At 45.4% G+C, this 14,724-nt stretch overlaps 1 protein-coding gene across 3 annotated transcripts in view; it reads right to left on the bottom strand.

The window, feature by feature from the left end:
• ABTB3 (ankyrin repeat and BTB domain containing 3) overlaps positions 1-14,724 on the bottom strand; it is a 307,341-nt gene that overhangs the window by 105,310 nt on the left and 187,307 nt on the right. For all 3 annotated transcript variants that reach the window (XM_060164684.1, XM_060164683.1, XM_060164682.1), the window contains exon 3: positions 2,974-3,178. In XM_060164684.1, the coding sequence (XP_060020667.1) occupies positions 2,974-3,178 (205 nt within the window). The remainder of the gene's footprint in view (positions 1-2,973; positions 3,179-14,724) is intronic.

Consider the following 14,724-nt stretch of genomic DNA (forward strand, 5'->3'; position numbering starts at 1 on the left):
AGCTACAGTATCTAATTCATTGCTTACACCAGTCCCAAGAGGCTGGTTTTGTTCTCATTTCACAGTTGAGGAGAAGAGTTTCAGTAGGGGTGAAATGACTCATTCAAGGTCCCAGAACTAGAAGAAGCAGAGCTGGGATCCAAACCCAAAGGTCGATCTGACTCCCAAATCCATACTCTTTCCAGAGGACCAAAGTGAACAGAACTCAAAAAATGACAAGTGTTTTCTGTTTTGTGTCGTCCCCTGAAAATTCAGCCAAGGAGGAATGGAAAGACCAAGATAATTGACTCTGACAAATTCTAGGACATGTTCTCTTTACTCGGCTCCCCCTTGCAGCTCATGCCTCTTTAAAACTTGTCCCAGAAAGTTTGGAATCCTTAGATGCTCTCCCTAGACTTACAGCCACTTCAACTACACTCTGAATCCTGAAATAGATTCCGGAAGGGAAGATGGAAACTACATAACAGAAAATATAACAGGAGCCATGCAACTGTGTTGAGTTGGGGGCAGGGGGTATGTCACATGATGAGATGCATATTTTAGAAGTTTCAGTCTGGTGGCCATGAGGATGGAGCTGGTCAGAGAATATTAAGCCTCCCGTCCAGGGAGACCGCTTAGAAATCAAATGCAGTAATAGCAGTAAGAGGAAACGAGGGACTGAACCATGCAGTGAGGCAGCCATCTGGGGAGGAAGGATTAGAGGAATGGGAGACGGCACAGAAGTTGCATCGGTGAGACCTACTGACCAGCTGGCTGTAGGAAGGAGGGAAGGAGAGGAAGGAGTGTGGAGTGAGTCCCAGTTTTCTGACCGAGGTGACCGGGTTGATGGTGATGCCATTCTTAGAGACTGGGGGCGGGGGGGAAAGGAGGAAGAGTCGGTTTGGGGGGAAAGATGTTGGCTTTAGTTTTGAGGTGGTTGTGGGCACTCCTGATGGAAATGTTCCATAGGCAGTTGGATCAACGGATTTGTCCCTTCTTTCATCCTACAAATATTTACTGACTTTGTGATATATACCAGATGTTGAGCTTGGCATTAGGTGTGGCGTGACAACAAAAACAGATGTGTTCTGTGCCCTTATGAAGCTCATAGGCAATAAACACACACACACACACATTTGCTGTGTTGGGCAGAAGAGAATAAGGTGCCCTGAGAAGAACCAGCCTGAGAGTGTGAGACTTGATAGTGGAAACTGGAAGGCTGAGTTGGATCAGGTTCTGGAGCTCAGAGGTGGTGACGTCTGGCTGGAGATGGAGGGGGTGTCATCTGCATAGAGGCGGGAATTGAAGAGTGGCGGGGTAGGTGAGTCAGAGCAACTGCCCTATTCTACAGGCTGCTGGGGTAGGGATGGGGGCTGAAGAACTAGGTACCCCAAAGGCCAAGGCCAATAGTTTCCATCCTCCCAGCCATCACGATTCATACTCATAGAAAGCAACGTCTTGGTGTGTCTGACTGAGGTTGTTTTCTGCCCAGGGACCACGGGCACGTTGCCACCTCTCCACTTTGGGCATATTTGGCACATGAAAATATGCACATGGCACCCACTGATTTGGCCTGGATGGCGGGAGACATGAGTAATCCTCTGATTAAGTTAATTCCAGACTGGATTGAAATATTGATGCTAACTTGGGATTAAAAAAAAAAAGAGTCAACTTCTGTCTCGCTCATCCTCCATCCTCTACTCTAAACTGAAAGCCAAGAGACATGGTTTAGGAGCCCAATTAAGCCCGACCCATCCTGGCAGAAACAGAGCATCCAGTGAGTGTTTTAAAACCACTTGGAACCATTTAACAGAGAAAAGTGCATTGAGCCCAAACTGGGAGTTGTTCAGCTATTTGCGGATAAGATCTCCAACAACAATAATAAAAGGGAACATTTATTGAGCACTTACTACGTGCTGGGCACTGTTCAATGCATTCGATCTTCAAACAGCCTTATGAAGGATTTATTCTTAGGACCTCTATTTTGTAGATGAAGAAACTGAGGCACGGGGAGGTTAAAGGCACTTTTCCAAGACATCCTGGCTTTTAATTGGAAGAGCCTGGATTTGAACCCAGAAGTCTGGATCACAGAGTCTGTTCTTTAACCACTCAATAAACAGCGTCACTACTGCAGTAGTTAGAGTGAACAAGCCTGTGTACACAGGAGGAGGGGCCTGATTTGTGAGATGCTGGGGGGAGATGTTCCCTTAGGAACAGGTCCACATCTCTGTGGACCTGTACCCAGGGGAAGAGGGGACGCCTCCAGGCAGCCTCCTTTCCTGATGGTGGTTTGGATTCCTTGCCTCTGAGAGGGTGAAACCATCCTCAGAAAATCTTGGGATTTTCCAGGTAGAAGGCAACCTGGAAAGCGATTAGTGCAGCTACTCGTTTACAGATACGGAGGCTGAGGCATGGGGACGTGGACAGATGGCGCTGGGGAGCAGCAGAAGCCAGGTCAGAGGGAGCTTCCTCTTCCAGGGAGCCCTCCCTTCCTTCTCTGCCATGAGGATTCTGCTTCATGGGAACTGCTATGCTGTCTTCTGCCCACATGAGAGGCCCACTTCTGGCTGAGCAAGTGTTATGGTTTCCCCCTGGAATCCCCAGGGCAGACAGGGTGAAATGAAGATAAAACATCTCCCACCCAAGAAGCTGGTATCCCCCTAAGCTGCCTTCACAAGGAAGCCCCCTTGCACTGCAGAGGCCTCATCCCTCCAGATTTGCAGACCCTCTCTTCTGACCCAGGCCACTTTTATCCCAAACTGGGGCAGCCCTATGCAAACCCATTTCAAAGATTCCACCCAGGTCTCTGATAACCCCTCAAGGTCATCTAGACCCCTCCAGTGAGTTTCTGGAAACTGGGCAGTTCTGACCCCCAGCATCCCTCTCCTCCCCCACTCCTGTACCACCCTGGGGGCAATACCTACTCACCATAAGGTGGTGTTGGCCAGAAGGGAGCCCCTCTCTTTGGCCATCCAAAGCCAGCACAAGTCTTACCTTTCCACCTGGAGGTTGACTTTGGAGGGCTCCACGTTGGGATTTTCCCATTCCATCTGCGGGCAGTGCATGAAATAGCAAAGGGTGTACAGGGCCTCGGGCTCCCAGTAGAGCGCCCCCTGCTTGTGGTGCAGGGGGGTGCCATTGCCATGGTGTTTGGCGTTGAGGGGCTGCAGGTGATGCATTGCTCGGGACACCAGGTCACCTGTGGACAGAAGTAACATTTCAGATCCTTCAGGCAGCCAAAGCTTGCAGAGAAGATGTGCCTGGAGATCTCGGCAGAGGTTTGCATCCTGAGATTCCCTCATTCAATGGGAGTGGTCCCATGAGACCTCCAGGTCACACATCAAGCAGAGAGGAAAGCATTTGTTCATTCACCACGCGACAGTCAAGGGCTTTCCAGGTCTGGGGTGCTGTTTCAGGCACAGAGGGCTGCTAAGATAACTCCAGTCCTGCCCTTCTGGGACCCCTCGTTTCTAACAAGGCACAGAAAGCCCTTTGTATGTGTCTGCCTCCGGCCTCCCTCACCTTGGGACACACCCTCTGTCACATCCTGTGCTGTAACCAGCACTGCCTTCTTTGCAGTCACAAGAACTGTCACTTGCCTTTAAGCCTGGGCATACACTATTCCATCTATCCAGAACATTCTCTCTCTCCTCTTTTCCAGGTTAACTCCTACTGATTATCCAGGTATCGGCTTATATATTAATTTCTCCAGGAAGCCATCCTGGAATCTCCCGCACTCCCCTGTGTCTCATATCACACTGTACTTTCTTGGGTACAGCATTTAGAGCACTGTGTCTTTTTCTTTGTCAGTCGTTCCCAACAACAGCGACTCAGTCCTAAATGACACTTGTTATGCGATAGCACTAATTCATCTGATTCTCACAATACCCTATAAAGTAGGTACCTTTATAAACCCATTTTACAGATGAGGAAACAGAGGCTCAAAGAGGTTAAATAACTTCTCAGGGGTGCACAGCTATGAGCAGCAGAGGGAGGATTTGACCCCGGCATTCTGGCTCCAGAATCCAGGCACTTAACTGTGCTCCTTGAGGGGCATGTTTTACTTTTCTCAACGCTGGCAAACCTTGAGAACACGCTGGTCTTTCTCACGCTTTCTCAGAAGGAAACCAGCCTTCTCCTTAATCAAACCAAAGCTGCAGGCTCCCAGATTGGCCATGGAGGGAAGATCCTCCTGTGGGATGCTGGCTGGGCCTGAAGCCCCGACTTTTCTTGGCTAAGATGGTGTTTCTCAAACTTGGATTGCTTGTAAGCGACCTTCGTGAGTGTAGCTGAATCCAAACACCACCCGTACCATTATTTACTTAATCTTCAATGGACTCCCTTTGTTTTTAAAAATACATATATCTAAAAAGGAAACATTATGTCACTGCCATAAGCGGAAAATCAGTATCACCTGCCATAAACAGAAGGTCATTGTGAAAGTTAACCTCATGAAAAGGAAACAGCGTAATCAATTTATAGCTGAATCCTGGTCCTGCTTTCTACTCTTATAAATAATGAGTGAGAGTGTTGTTAGGGGCTCATATCAAGTGGAGCCTTTCTTCTGAAAGTAATTAGCATTAAAATAGAATTTAAAAGAGTCACTCCCATGACCAATGTTATTTAAGGCACTGCCCCTGTCCCGCTGGAAATCATCTCATGCACAGTGGGAGGTGTTGCACACTTGGGGAGACACTCCTCTAAGATACCTGTGATGGTGAATTTTATGTGGCAACTGGGCTAGGCTATGGTGCCCAGTTGGCTGGTCAAACACTAGACTAGATATTGTTGTGAAGCTATTTTTTACATGGGATCAACATTTAAGTCAGTAGATTTTCAGTAAAGCAGATTACCCTCCATAATGTGGGTGGGTCTCATCCAGTCAGTTGAAGGAAGGCCTTAGGAGAAAAGATAGAGGACCTTAAAGAGGAAGGAATTCTGCCTTCAGACTCATGACTGAAACATCAACTCCTACTGGAGTTTAAAGCCCCCATTCCCAATCCTTCATTGCCCAGCTGAAACCAAGCCTGCAGAGCCCACCAGTTCTCTGCCATCCAGCTGTACTTTTTAACATGACACTTTCTACCTAAAATCCAAACCCAAGAAAGTGAGGCTCAGTGAGAGGCAGGAGTTTCTCCTCTGAAGGCCCAGGACCTGCCTTCTAGGTTCCCATTTCCTATCTGAGGAAAAGGGCCACTTCTTCAAAAGAAGATTGACAAGAGGACCATTCACCCCCTCTGTGGGAGTGAGACTATGGAGATGAGGTCTCACCTGAGGGTGGAAATGGCAAATATTCCCCTTTCTCTTCCATGCCCATGGCAGACATGCTTAGTCAATCACAGAGCCCGTATCCACTAAGTGTAGATGCAGCCTTAAAAATCCTTCTTGAGGCAAGATTCCAAGTGTCCACTATTTCTGATAGGAGTTGTCAGAGGAAAGGAAACTTCTATGTTGCCAGAGTCCTAAGGCCTCATTAAGACGACCTAACCAGAGTACAATCCACTAAGCTTAATATCTGAACAGTGATGCAGGAGTTAAACAGATAGCAGTGGGGCGGGGTGGGGGGGAAGGTTTGCTTCCCTACACCCCTCTGCCTCTTATCAAGCCTAACCTAGAGTCTGACCCTCCTTCTCTCCATTTGCCACAGCAGGAAAATATATGCAAGAACCTCAAAAAAGAATCAGAGGAGGAAATTCTCTTTGAGTGGCAGGTGGGCAGGGAAGATCCCCAGGGGACCTGCAGATGGAAAATGTGGAGAAACATGGCTCTACATGAACGGTCCCAGCTGCCATTCATTGAGCGCCTACCCTATACCAGGCACTGTGAAAAAGCACCTCACGTGCATTGTTTCTCTTCCTCACAAGGCTCTATAGGGTATGTTTATATTATTTTAGCTTTAGAGCAGTGATCTGCAACCAGGGTGATTTTGCCTCCCAGGGGATGTCTGGCAATATCTGGAGATATTTCTGGTGCCATGTCTGGGGGGCTGTTTGGCAATATCTGGAGATATTTCTGGTGCCATGTCCGGGGGGCTGTTACTACATCTAATGGGTAGAGGGAAGAAATGTTCTTAAACATCCTACAATGCACAGATCAGTCCCCACAAGAAAGAATTTAGCCCAAATGTCAATAATGCCCAGGTTGAGAAATCCTGTTTTACAGATGAGGAAACTGAGGCTCAAGGTCACAAGGCAGAGATAAGATTCCAACCCAGGTCTGTCTGACTCTAATGTCTGTGCTCATCGCCCTACACGGACCTGAGTCCTTCTTTCAGAGACATCCTGCTGCATCTGCGGCCAACTCCAAGTCTATGATGGGGCCATTTGTCATTATGTAGCCAAGGTGTTCACGTATGCTCCTTTCCCTCGATTCAGTAATTCCATTTCTGGGACTCTGTCCCAATGTTAGAATTCAAAATGCAGCAAAATCTTCATGCCCAAGGGTTTTCACCCAAACCTTATTTACAGGGTCCAAAATTTGACAAAGAAACAAATGTTTGAAAATCAGAGCGTGGTTAAATAAACTCTGGTATGTGATAAAACTTATGCAGTTACTAAAAATGTTTACATAGAATGGCAATAAATGATGAAAAGCTTTGTGTTAAAATGGTAAGTGGGGAAAAAAGTGAAATTCAAAACTGCATACAGTGTGATCAGGATTATGTTATTAAAAAATATGCTCTGAGTAAATACCAGGAGAAAAAAAAAAGCAAAATGTTGACCAGGGATTTCTGTGCCTAGCGGGATTGTGGGTGACGTTCCCTCCCAACTTTTCTGTCATTTCTGAATTTTGAATTATGCCATGTGCTATTTGGTATTATCGGAATAATAAGCTCACCGAGGTGGTGTTTAAATTTCTTGTACCTTCCATCTAGGGTCAGGCTGGGGTACACTTAATCTGTTACAATATTGCTTCTGTTTTATGTTTTAGTTTTTTGGCCAGGAGGCATGTGGGATTTTAGCTCCCCGACCAGGGATTGGAAGGCAAAGTCTTAACCACTGGACCACCAGGGAAGTCCCCCTCTGTCTTTCTTGAAAGCACTCATAAAAAAGCTCAAAATAAGGGCTTCCCTGGTGGTGCAGTGGTTGAGAGTCCGCCTGCTGATGCAGGGGACACGGGTTCGTGCCCCGGTCCGGGAAGATCCCACATGCTGCGGAGAGGCTGGGCCCGTGGGCCATGGCCGCTGAGTCTGCGCGTCCGGAGCCTGTGCTCCGCGGTGGGAGAGGCCACAGCAGTGAGAGGCCCGTGTATAGCAAAAAAAAAAAAAAAAATCAAAATGGGGTGGAGATGAGAAGAGGATCCATGTTTTGGGGCAGTGCATCACCCCTCAAGTTCCCCAAGACCCTGGGAAGGCTTTGGCCTTGATTGGGCTAACCATCTCCTCAGAGCATCGTTCAGCTCACCCTGCACTTCCAGGTTCCCTGCTTTTGCTTTTGCTCTTGTTGTTTTCTCATCTTAGAGTGCCCCCCCACCCCGCTTCATCCTCTCAACTACTGACGACCTTCAAGGCTATGATCAAATGCCACTTCTTCCCTGGAGCCCTCCAGGATGTCACAGATCAGAATCAACTTCCCATTCCCCTGTGTACACACAACACCTACTAATAAAGTCTAACATGTTACTTGTTTAACTCAGACGTGTTTTAAGTGCCCACACATCTACTTCCCCTACTGAGCTTCACAAGCAGAGACACGACTCATTCATTGTCCTGTTCTTGGAGGAGCAGTGTAGTGTAGTGTAGTGGTTAGGGACAAGCTCTCTGGAGTCAGACTGTCTGAGTCTGAGTCTCCAACCTGCCACTGACTAGCTGCATGATCTTGGGTGAGTTTACTTCTTTGTATACAGGGATGATTATGACCTTTGTGAATTTGTTGTGTGGATTAAATTGATAACATGTATAAAGTACCCAGCATTGGTTTCTTCATTTGAAAAATGGAGATAATAATAGTGCCTAACTCATAATATGAAATGAAGCAATCACAAATCACTTCAAGCACCTGGAATAGGGTCTGGCACATCCTACGTGTATATAATAAGTATTCAGCACTATTTCTTTTACTTTGTATCATCCCATCATCATCATCACCACCATCATCATCTTCATCACCACCATCATCTTTTCCACATCATGACCACCATCATCATCACTTTCATTATCATCTTCATCATCATCACCATCATTTCTATCTTCATCATTATCACTATCATCATCACCACATCATTATCATCATCATCATTGTTATCAGCCGAGTCTCTGCATCAGAGGCCGAAAGGATGTCTCTGATGAGGGCTGGCCATAGGAGATGGAATTGGCACGGGGATTCTGTAATCACAAGCTCCATTTCAAATCCCACTCTATGTATGTGCTATCTGCTGCTTCACCTGTCAGCGTCATGAACCCCAAACAACAAATCCACTTGTCACTAGCTGCACTGAGTTTGGGTGTCTGGAGTTTGGGTCTAGGAACCTACTTGAGAACCCGCTTATAACCAGGTTTTCCAAATGTCAGCCATTTGAGAATCAGCATCATGAATTCTCACATACCTGTGTGCCGCAGGTATAGTTTATTTACTTAATATTTTTCCTTAAATTGGCTAATTCTTTCACACAATAAATTCATTTTAAAAGGAAACTTCATATCAGTGCCATAAAAGGAAAACCAATATTTTTCTAGTACCTGTGAAAAATTCATAGCAATTAAAAATAGAAAGTGTTTTGCGTATCACCTACAATCATCTCCCATGCAACCCTTTGGGAAACGCTGCTCTAACCTGCCAGGCTCAAGCTATCAGTGTAGCTCCCTCTAAGCCGTCTTCCTGCATGCCAGTGTGATCCCCCTGAGACAAAGCGCTGCACATTCCAACATGGGCTCCTTCTGCCAAAACCTATGCTGTGACAGCACCTTCAATTCCTTCGCCGCTCTTCATCCTCGGTCAAAGACCACTTACTATAGTACGTTTTCAAAACCTCACACGACCCTGGGGTAGGAGGTATGATCACCCTCTTTTCACAGATCCCTGGGGATCCGAGTGATCACGTCACTTGCCCTAGGTCACACAGCAAAGATAAGGAAGCCAAGGCACTCCCCAGCATCATAAACTGCAGTTTAACTTGCCTCACTGAAACTCCTCCCCTTGAAAAAAAGAAAGACCATGTATAGCCCAGTACAAAGTAATGAGAGGAGATTTGTTTTAAAGGAGAAGGAGAGCTGGAGAAACAGGGATGGACAAGGGAAGACTGAACTCTGGATCCAGCAGGAAACTTACCATTCATGCATTCATTCATTCATCAAATATTTATTGCATCCTACTATGTGCCAGACATTGTTCTAGGCACTGGGGATACAGTCAATGATGTTAAAAAAAAGTCTGAGCTCTTATGGGGTTCACAGTCTTGGTGAGGTGGACAGAAAATAAACAAATATATAATTTGTCAGGTGGTGCTAAGTGCTATGAAGAAAATTAAAGCAGGAAGTGTGTATAGAAAGCAGTGATGCAGGGAGGGTTAAGTGAGTGGGGCTGTCATAGGAAGGCCTCTCTGAGGAGGTGACATTTAAGCAGAGGCCTGAATGAAATGAGGGAGGAGCTTTGTAAAAATCAAGGGAAAAGCTTTCTAGGCAGAGGGAGGAGCAGGTGCAAAGGCCCTGTTGTGGAGTGGAACATTCAAGAAATACCAAGAGGCCAGTGGCCACTTGACCACCTGAAAAGGTCACAGTGCATTCTAGGGGCTGGAGGCAGCAGGACCTTGTGAAAAGATCCCATTTGCATTTGAGAGACCCCCTTGTCCAAGCAATAAGGGCTGTTTTTCTTTCTGGTGACACCAAGGGGAGACAACCCAGAAACCTTTTTATGCACAGTTGTAAATTAATGGCCCCATTTTGATGAACTCATTGAGTGGGAACAACAAGTTCACAGTTTAGTGTGAAAAGAAAACAGAAAGAGGCAGTTTTCGATGAAGCCCTCATTTTTTCCCCTTTAAACAGCAGAAAGCAATTACTCTAATTAATGACTGTCCAATGCAGTTTTAATTGGGAGCTTGGGGGCAAGGCAGGGAATGTCGGGCAGAAGGGCTGCAGCAAGATCTTGGAGGACACAAATGTGGGATTGATGGGACCAAATGCAGAGTCGAGTTGGTACAGAGGAATGGATAAAGAAGATGTGGTACATATATACAGTGGTATATATTACTCAGCCATAAAAAAGAACAAAATAATGCCATCTGCAGCAACATGGCTGGACCTAGAGACGGTCATATTAAGTGAAGTAAGTCAGACGGAGAAAGACAAATATCATATGAAGTTGCTTATATGTGGAATCTAAAAAAAAAGGGTACAAATGAACTTATTTACCAAACAGAAGTAGAGTCACAGATGTAGAAAACAAACTTATGGTTACCAGGGGATAAGGAGGGGAGGGATAAATTGGGAGATTGGGACTGACATACACACACTACTGTATATGAAATAGACAACTAATAAGAACTTGTTATATAGAACAAGGAACTGTACTCAATATTCTGTAATGGCCTATATGGGGAAAGAACCTAAAAAATAAAAGAGTGGATATATGTATATGTATAACTGATTCACTTTGCTGTACAAATGAAACTAACACAACATGGTAAATCAACTATACCCTGATAAAAATTAAAAAAAAAAAAGGAAACCAATAAAATAAACTAAAGTAGCCTTAACTTCTGTTCTCTCAAAAAAAAAAGTGAGAATAGCCAGAGCCTCTGCTTTCCTTGTGGCCTCAATGGAGGAGACGGGACAGACCAGCTTCCCCCAGACCTACTCCTGACCTGGTTCAGGTAAGAAGACCTGGTCTGCCCACCAGACTCTAAGCATTGCCTTGAGAATCTCTTCGGGCTCACAGTTAAGAATCACCAGGCTTGTGTCAGTTTGTGGACCTTTGTGGTCTTCTGATTTAGCTTCTCATTCAAATAATTTGACATACAGAGATTCAGCTCTAGTTCTCTGAGTTCAAAATTCAGTTTAATATTCGACGAGAGTTTCATTAAGAGTTCCCCTCCCCTGCAGCATTTTCTTCAGCTTTTGTTTCACAGACTAGTTCACTGTGGGTCATTCAGGTCTTCATTTGACATTCAACAGATATTTCCTAAGCTACAGGTGATGTGTTAGTTGCTTAGAATGCAAAGCTGAACTGGATGCAGAAAAGTAGAAAAAGAAAAACGGTTTGAAATGTGACTCTGCCACTTCCTAGCTGTGTGGCTCTGGGCAAAACATTTATCCTTCCAGGTCTTAGTTTTCTTATCTATGAAATGAGAATAAAAATACCTTTAATATATTTAAAGCACTTGGCATGCAGTAGGTGGTCGGGAAGTAGTGGATATATTTTCACCTCAAGCCATAACAGGCTGGACAGAGAAAGTGCTCTGGACATCACCACTGATCAAGACAGTTCTGGATTCTAATAAGATGCCTTGAGGATAGAAGCAGGGGGAATACAGGCAGAAGTCTCAGCGGGCAGCGGGGTCCTGCCATCTAGGTGCTGGTGAAATACTAGGTAACCTTTGTGAATTCTCACGTCTCCAGTTTAGTTTTGAGGAGAGCATCCCCAGTACATCCTACAGAGCAAACTGCGATCCTCAGACCTGGAAGGAACACAGATCTGACAAACATGATGATCTTACAGAGGCGGACTCTCATTCCACCTGTATCATATAGAAACACCTGGGCTTCCCCCAGAGACAGGGAGTCACGCCTAGTGTTGAAAGCTCTGCCTTGAGAACTGGACTCAACTTCAGCCATCAGCTCACAGGTGTGGTTGATCTTAGACAAGTCGTTTGTCCCCTTCCTGCCTCCATGCCCACATCTACGTGGATAATAATGGTTATACTGGAAATAGCTCACGTAGATTTTTCATAGATCACCAGGTCCACGGCATCAGGGGCTGCTATTATTATTGTTGGCCACGAAGAAGGCCATAGTCAGGGGCTCTGCCCTCAACCCCGAACAGCCTGGTTCAAGAAGAGCAGGGACGGCTGGGAACGAACTCTTTCCATCTCGCCTTTTCTGGAACAACAGTGGTTTCTGGAATCCACACTGGCGGAGTAACCTTTGCATATGAAGAACAGCTCTCTATGTACACAGAGAGAGCAAGGCTGTATTGATTCAGACCTCAGAGCAAGCCAGTCTAAATTATAGTCAGATCAGAAAAGAAGGAAATTTTATTACCTTCTGTCGCCCATGTGGCTGATCAACGTGCTACTGTGCACACGTTCTACAGGGCTGACTTGATGAACGTAGGGAACCTATTCGTAATTAGCAGCACCCATCTGTGTGCCAACAATTCATATGCGAAAGTCAACATTCAACGAAGATGACAGCATTTAATTTACAGAGCAGACTGTCCTTAGAAACCATTTACGTGGCAAGGCACTCCCGCATGCTGCCTGCTTAGGTGGAGGGCAGATTTGTTTAGCAAATCCTTTCCTCCAAGCGAAGAACCGGATTTGAGCAGGGCCTCAGCCCAGGTGCTAGGAGGGGCCCTTAAAATATCACCGGACAAACTTTTGAGACCCCAGAGAAGAATGCGTGGGTACCTCTTCCGAGGTTGCGCCCACACAGACATGAACCAACCCTGTAGCCAGATTCGGCCTTTCCAAGGTCACGGGCATGTCTTGGAAATTTGCAGAGTCCCAAACGGTATGGCATTTCTTCTTTGAGATGTTTCCCCAGGGGAGCTGCTTGGACCAGCTACATCTGAATCCCTGGGGAGCTGTTAAAATACAGACCTTTCCTTATCCCATTCCAATTGTTGCAGATATCTCAAAATATCCTTCACACACATCACTACCTCAAAATAATGGCTCATCAGAGCTGCTGCTAGATCTTGTTTTACAATGTTCTAATAAAAAAGGCACAGAATTACTGTATCACAGTTGAGGTAAAAATATATTGATAACTGTATTTTAATATAATTAGCTTCCTTTATAAACTTATGCATTTTATTTTTTGCATTTAAAAATATTATTCTGAGGCAGGGTCCATAGGCTTCATCAGATTGCCAAAGGGGTCCATGGCAAAAAGTTTAAGAACAATCGTACAACTGACCAGTGGCTGGAAGACCCTGTCATCGGAGGCATCTTAGGACTTCAGGGGTTTGATGGGAATGCAAGCACAATTTCCAAATTCAGGTGCCAGGAAAGTAACTCTAGTGACCATAAGGTCCCCCTACGGCTTGAATTGGCTACTGCTTCCCTTTTCAGAGGTGCATGTCGTATACTCAAGGGTGGATGCTTGTCCCGGCTGTACAGGGAACTTTGGGGAAGAGGCACAAGTTGCTTTATGGGTCCTGAATTCTTTCATAGTTCAGAATTTTCTAGAATATCACACCAACTCATAATTTAACATACTCTAGCATTTCTGAGATCAATGCTCCAGTTCCATCCGGAACTAACACATGGCTATGTCATTTGACAATCAATTGGATCATAAGTAAATACAGTTTTATTTTCCTCTGGTTGGCCAGACTCAGAAAGCACAGCCCCGAATTAGGGGATATACAAGCACAGCAATCATTGCTCAAACTTGGGACACCCCAGCCTTCTTCTCTCCACCTTTCTGCCCCTTTCTCTCCCTCTCTCTCTCTCTCTCCCTCTCTCTCTCTCCCACTGTCTTGCTGTCTCTCTGTCTCTGTCTCTGTCTCTTTCTTTCTTCATATTTCCTGAGGGCCTACTATGTGTCAAGCAGCATTCTTGGTGTTGAGGTTACAACAACAAACAAAACAAATTGTGTACTCTCCATGAAAAAATATTCTAGTAGTGGGAAACAGACAATTAAAAAAAATTAATGAGTAAACTATAGAGTGTGACTAGGGGAAGGAGGGAGGGGAATGATTGCTAATGGTTTTCAGGTTTCTTGTTGGGGTGATGAAAATGTTCTAAAATTGACTGTGCTTATGCTTGTATAGCTTGGTTAATATACTAAAAGCCACTGAATGATGATACACTTTAAGTAGGTAAACTGGATATGAATTCTATCTCAGTGGAGCTGTTATTGAAAAACAAACAAAAAAATAAGAGTATGTCATAGGGTAACAGCTGGGAAGAAAGGTAAAGCAGTGAGGAGGGATTAGGGTCCTCAGGGTGCTATAATTTTAAATAGGGTGGTTAGGGAAAGCTTCATTAAGGGGTAACATTTGGGTGAGACTTGAAGATAACTAGGGAGCAAGCTATGTGGGTATCTGGAGGATGAGAGTGGTGAAGGAACAGTACATTCAAAGGCCCTAAGGTGTGCCTGCTACGTCCAAGGAACAACAGGGGCCAGTGTGGCTGAGTTAAGTGGGCCTTGGGAGAGAGTGGAAGAAGATGTCTGAGGAATACAGGTGGGCGAGCCTGGACATAATTCTGAGGACTTTGGCTTTTCCTACGGATCAGATGCGGAGCCCGTGGAGGATTCTGAATAGAGGACAGATGTGATCCCACTGTAGAAATCAATAGCATTTGCAGGATTTACTCTGTGCCAGGTACCGTGGTGAACCCCTTCATGGGCATTAGCTTGCTAAATCGCCACAACTATTGAGTATTATCATTTTCTCTATTTTATAGAAAAGGAAATTGAGGCTCAGAAAAGGGTAGGAACTTGACCTACATCAGAGGCCGAGCCAGGAACTTTACCAGTCTGCCTGATTCCAGAGCTGCTGCCTTCACCACGGCCAGCAGCACAGGTGTGTGTACACAGCAGGCGCTCAATAAAAGGAATCCCCTGGCTGGTTACAAAGC

The sequence above is a fragment of the Lagenorhynchus albirostris genome, chromosome 11 (genome assembly GCF_949774975.1).
Source record: "Lagenorhynchus albirostris chromosome 11, mLagAlb1.1, whole genome shotgun sequence".
NCBI lineage: Eukaryota > Metazoa > Chordata > Mammalia > Artiodactyla > Delphinidae > Lagenorhynchus > Lagenorhynchus albirostris.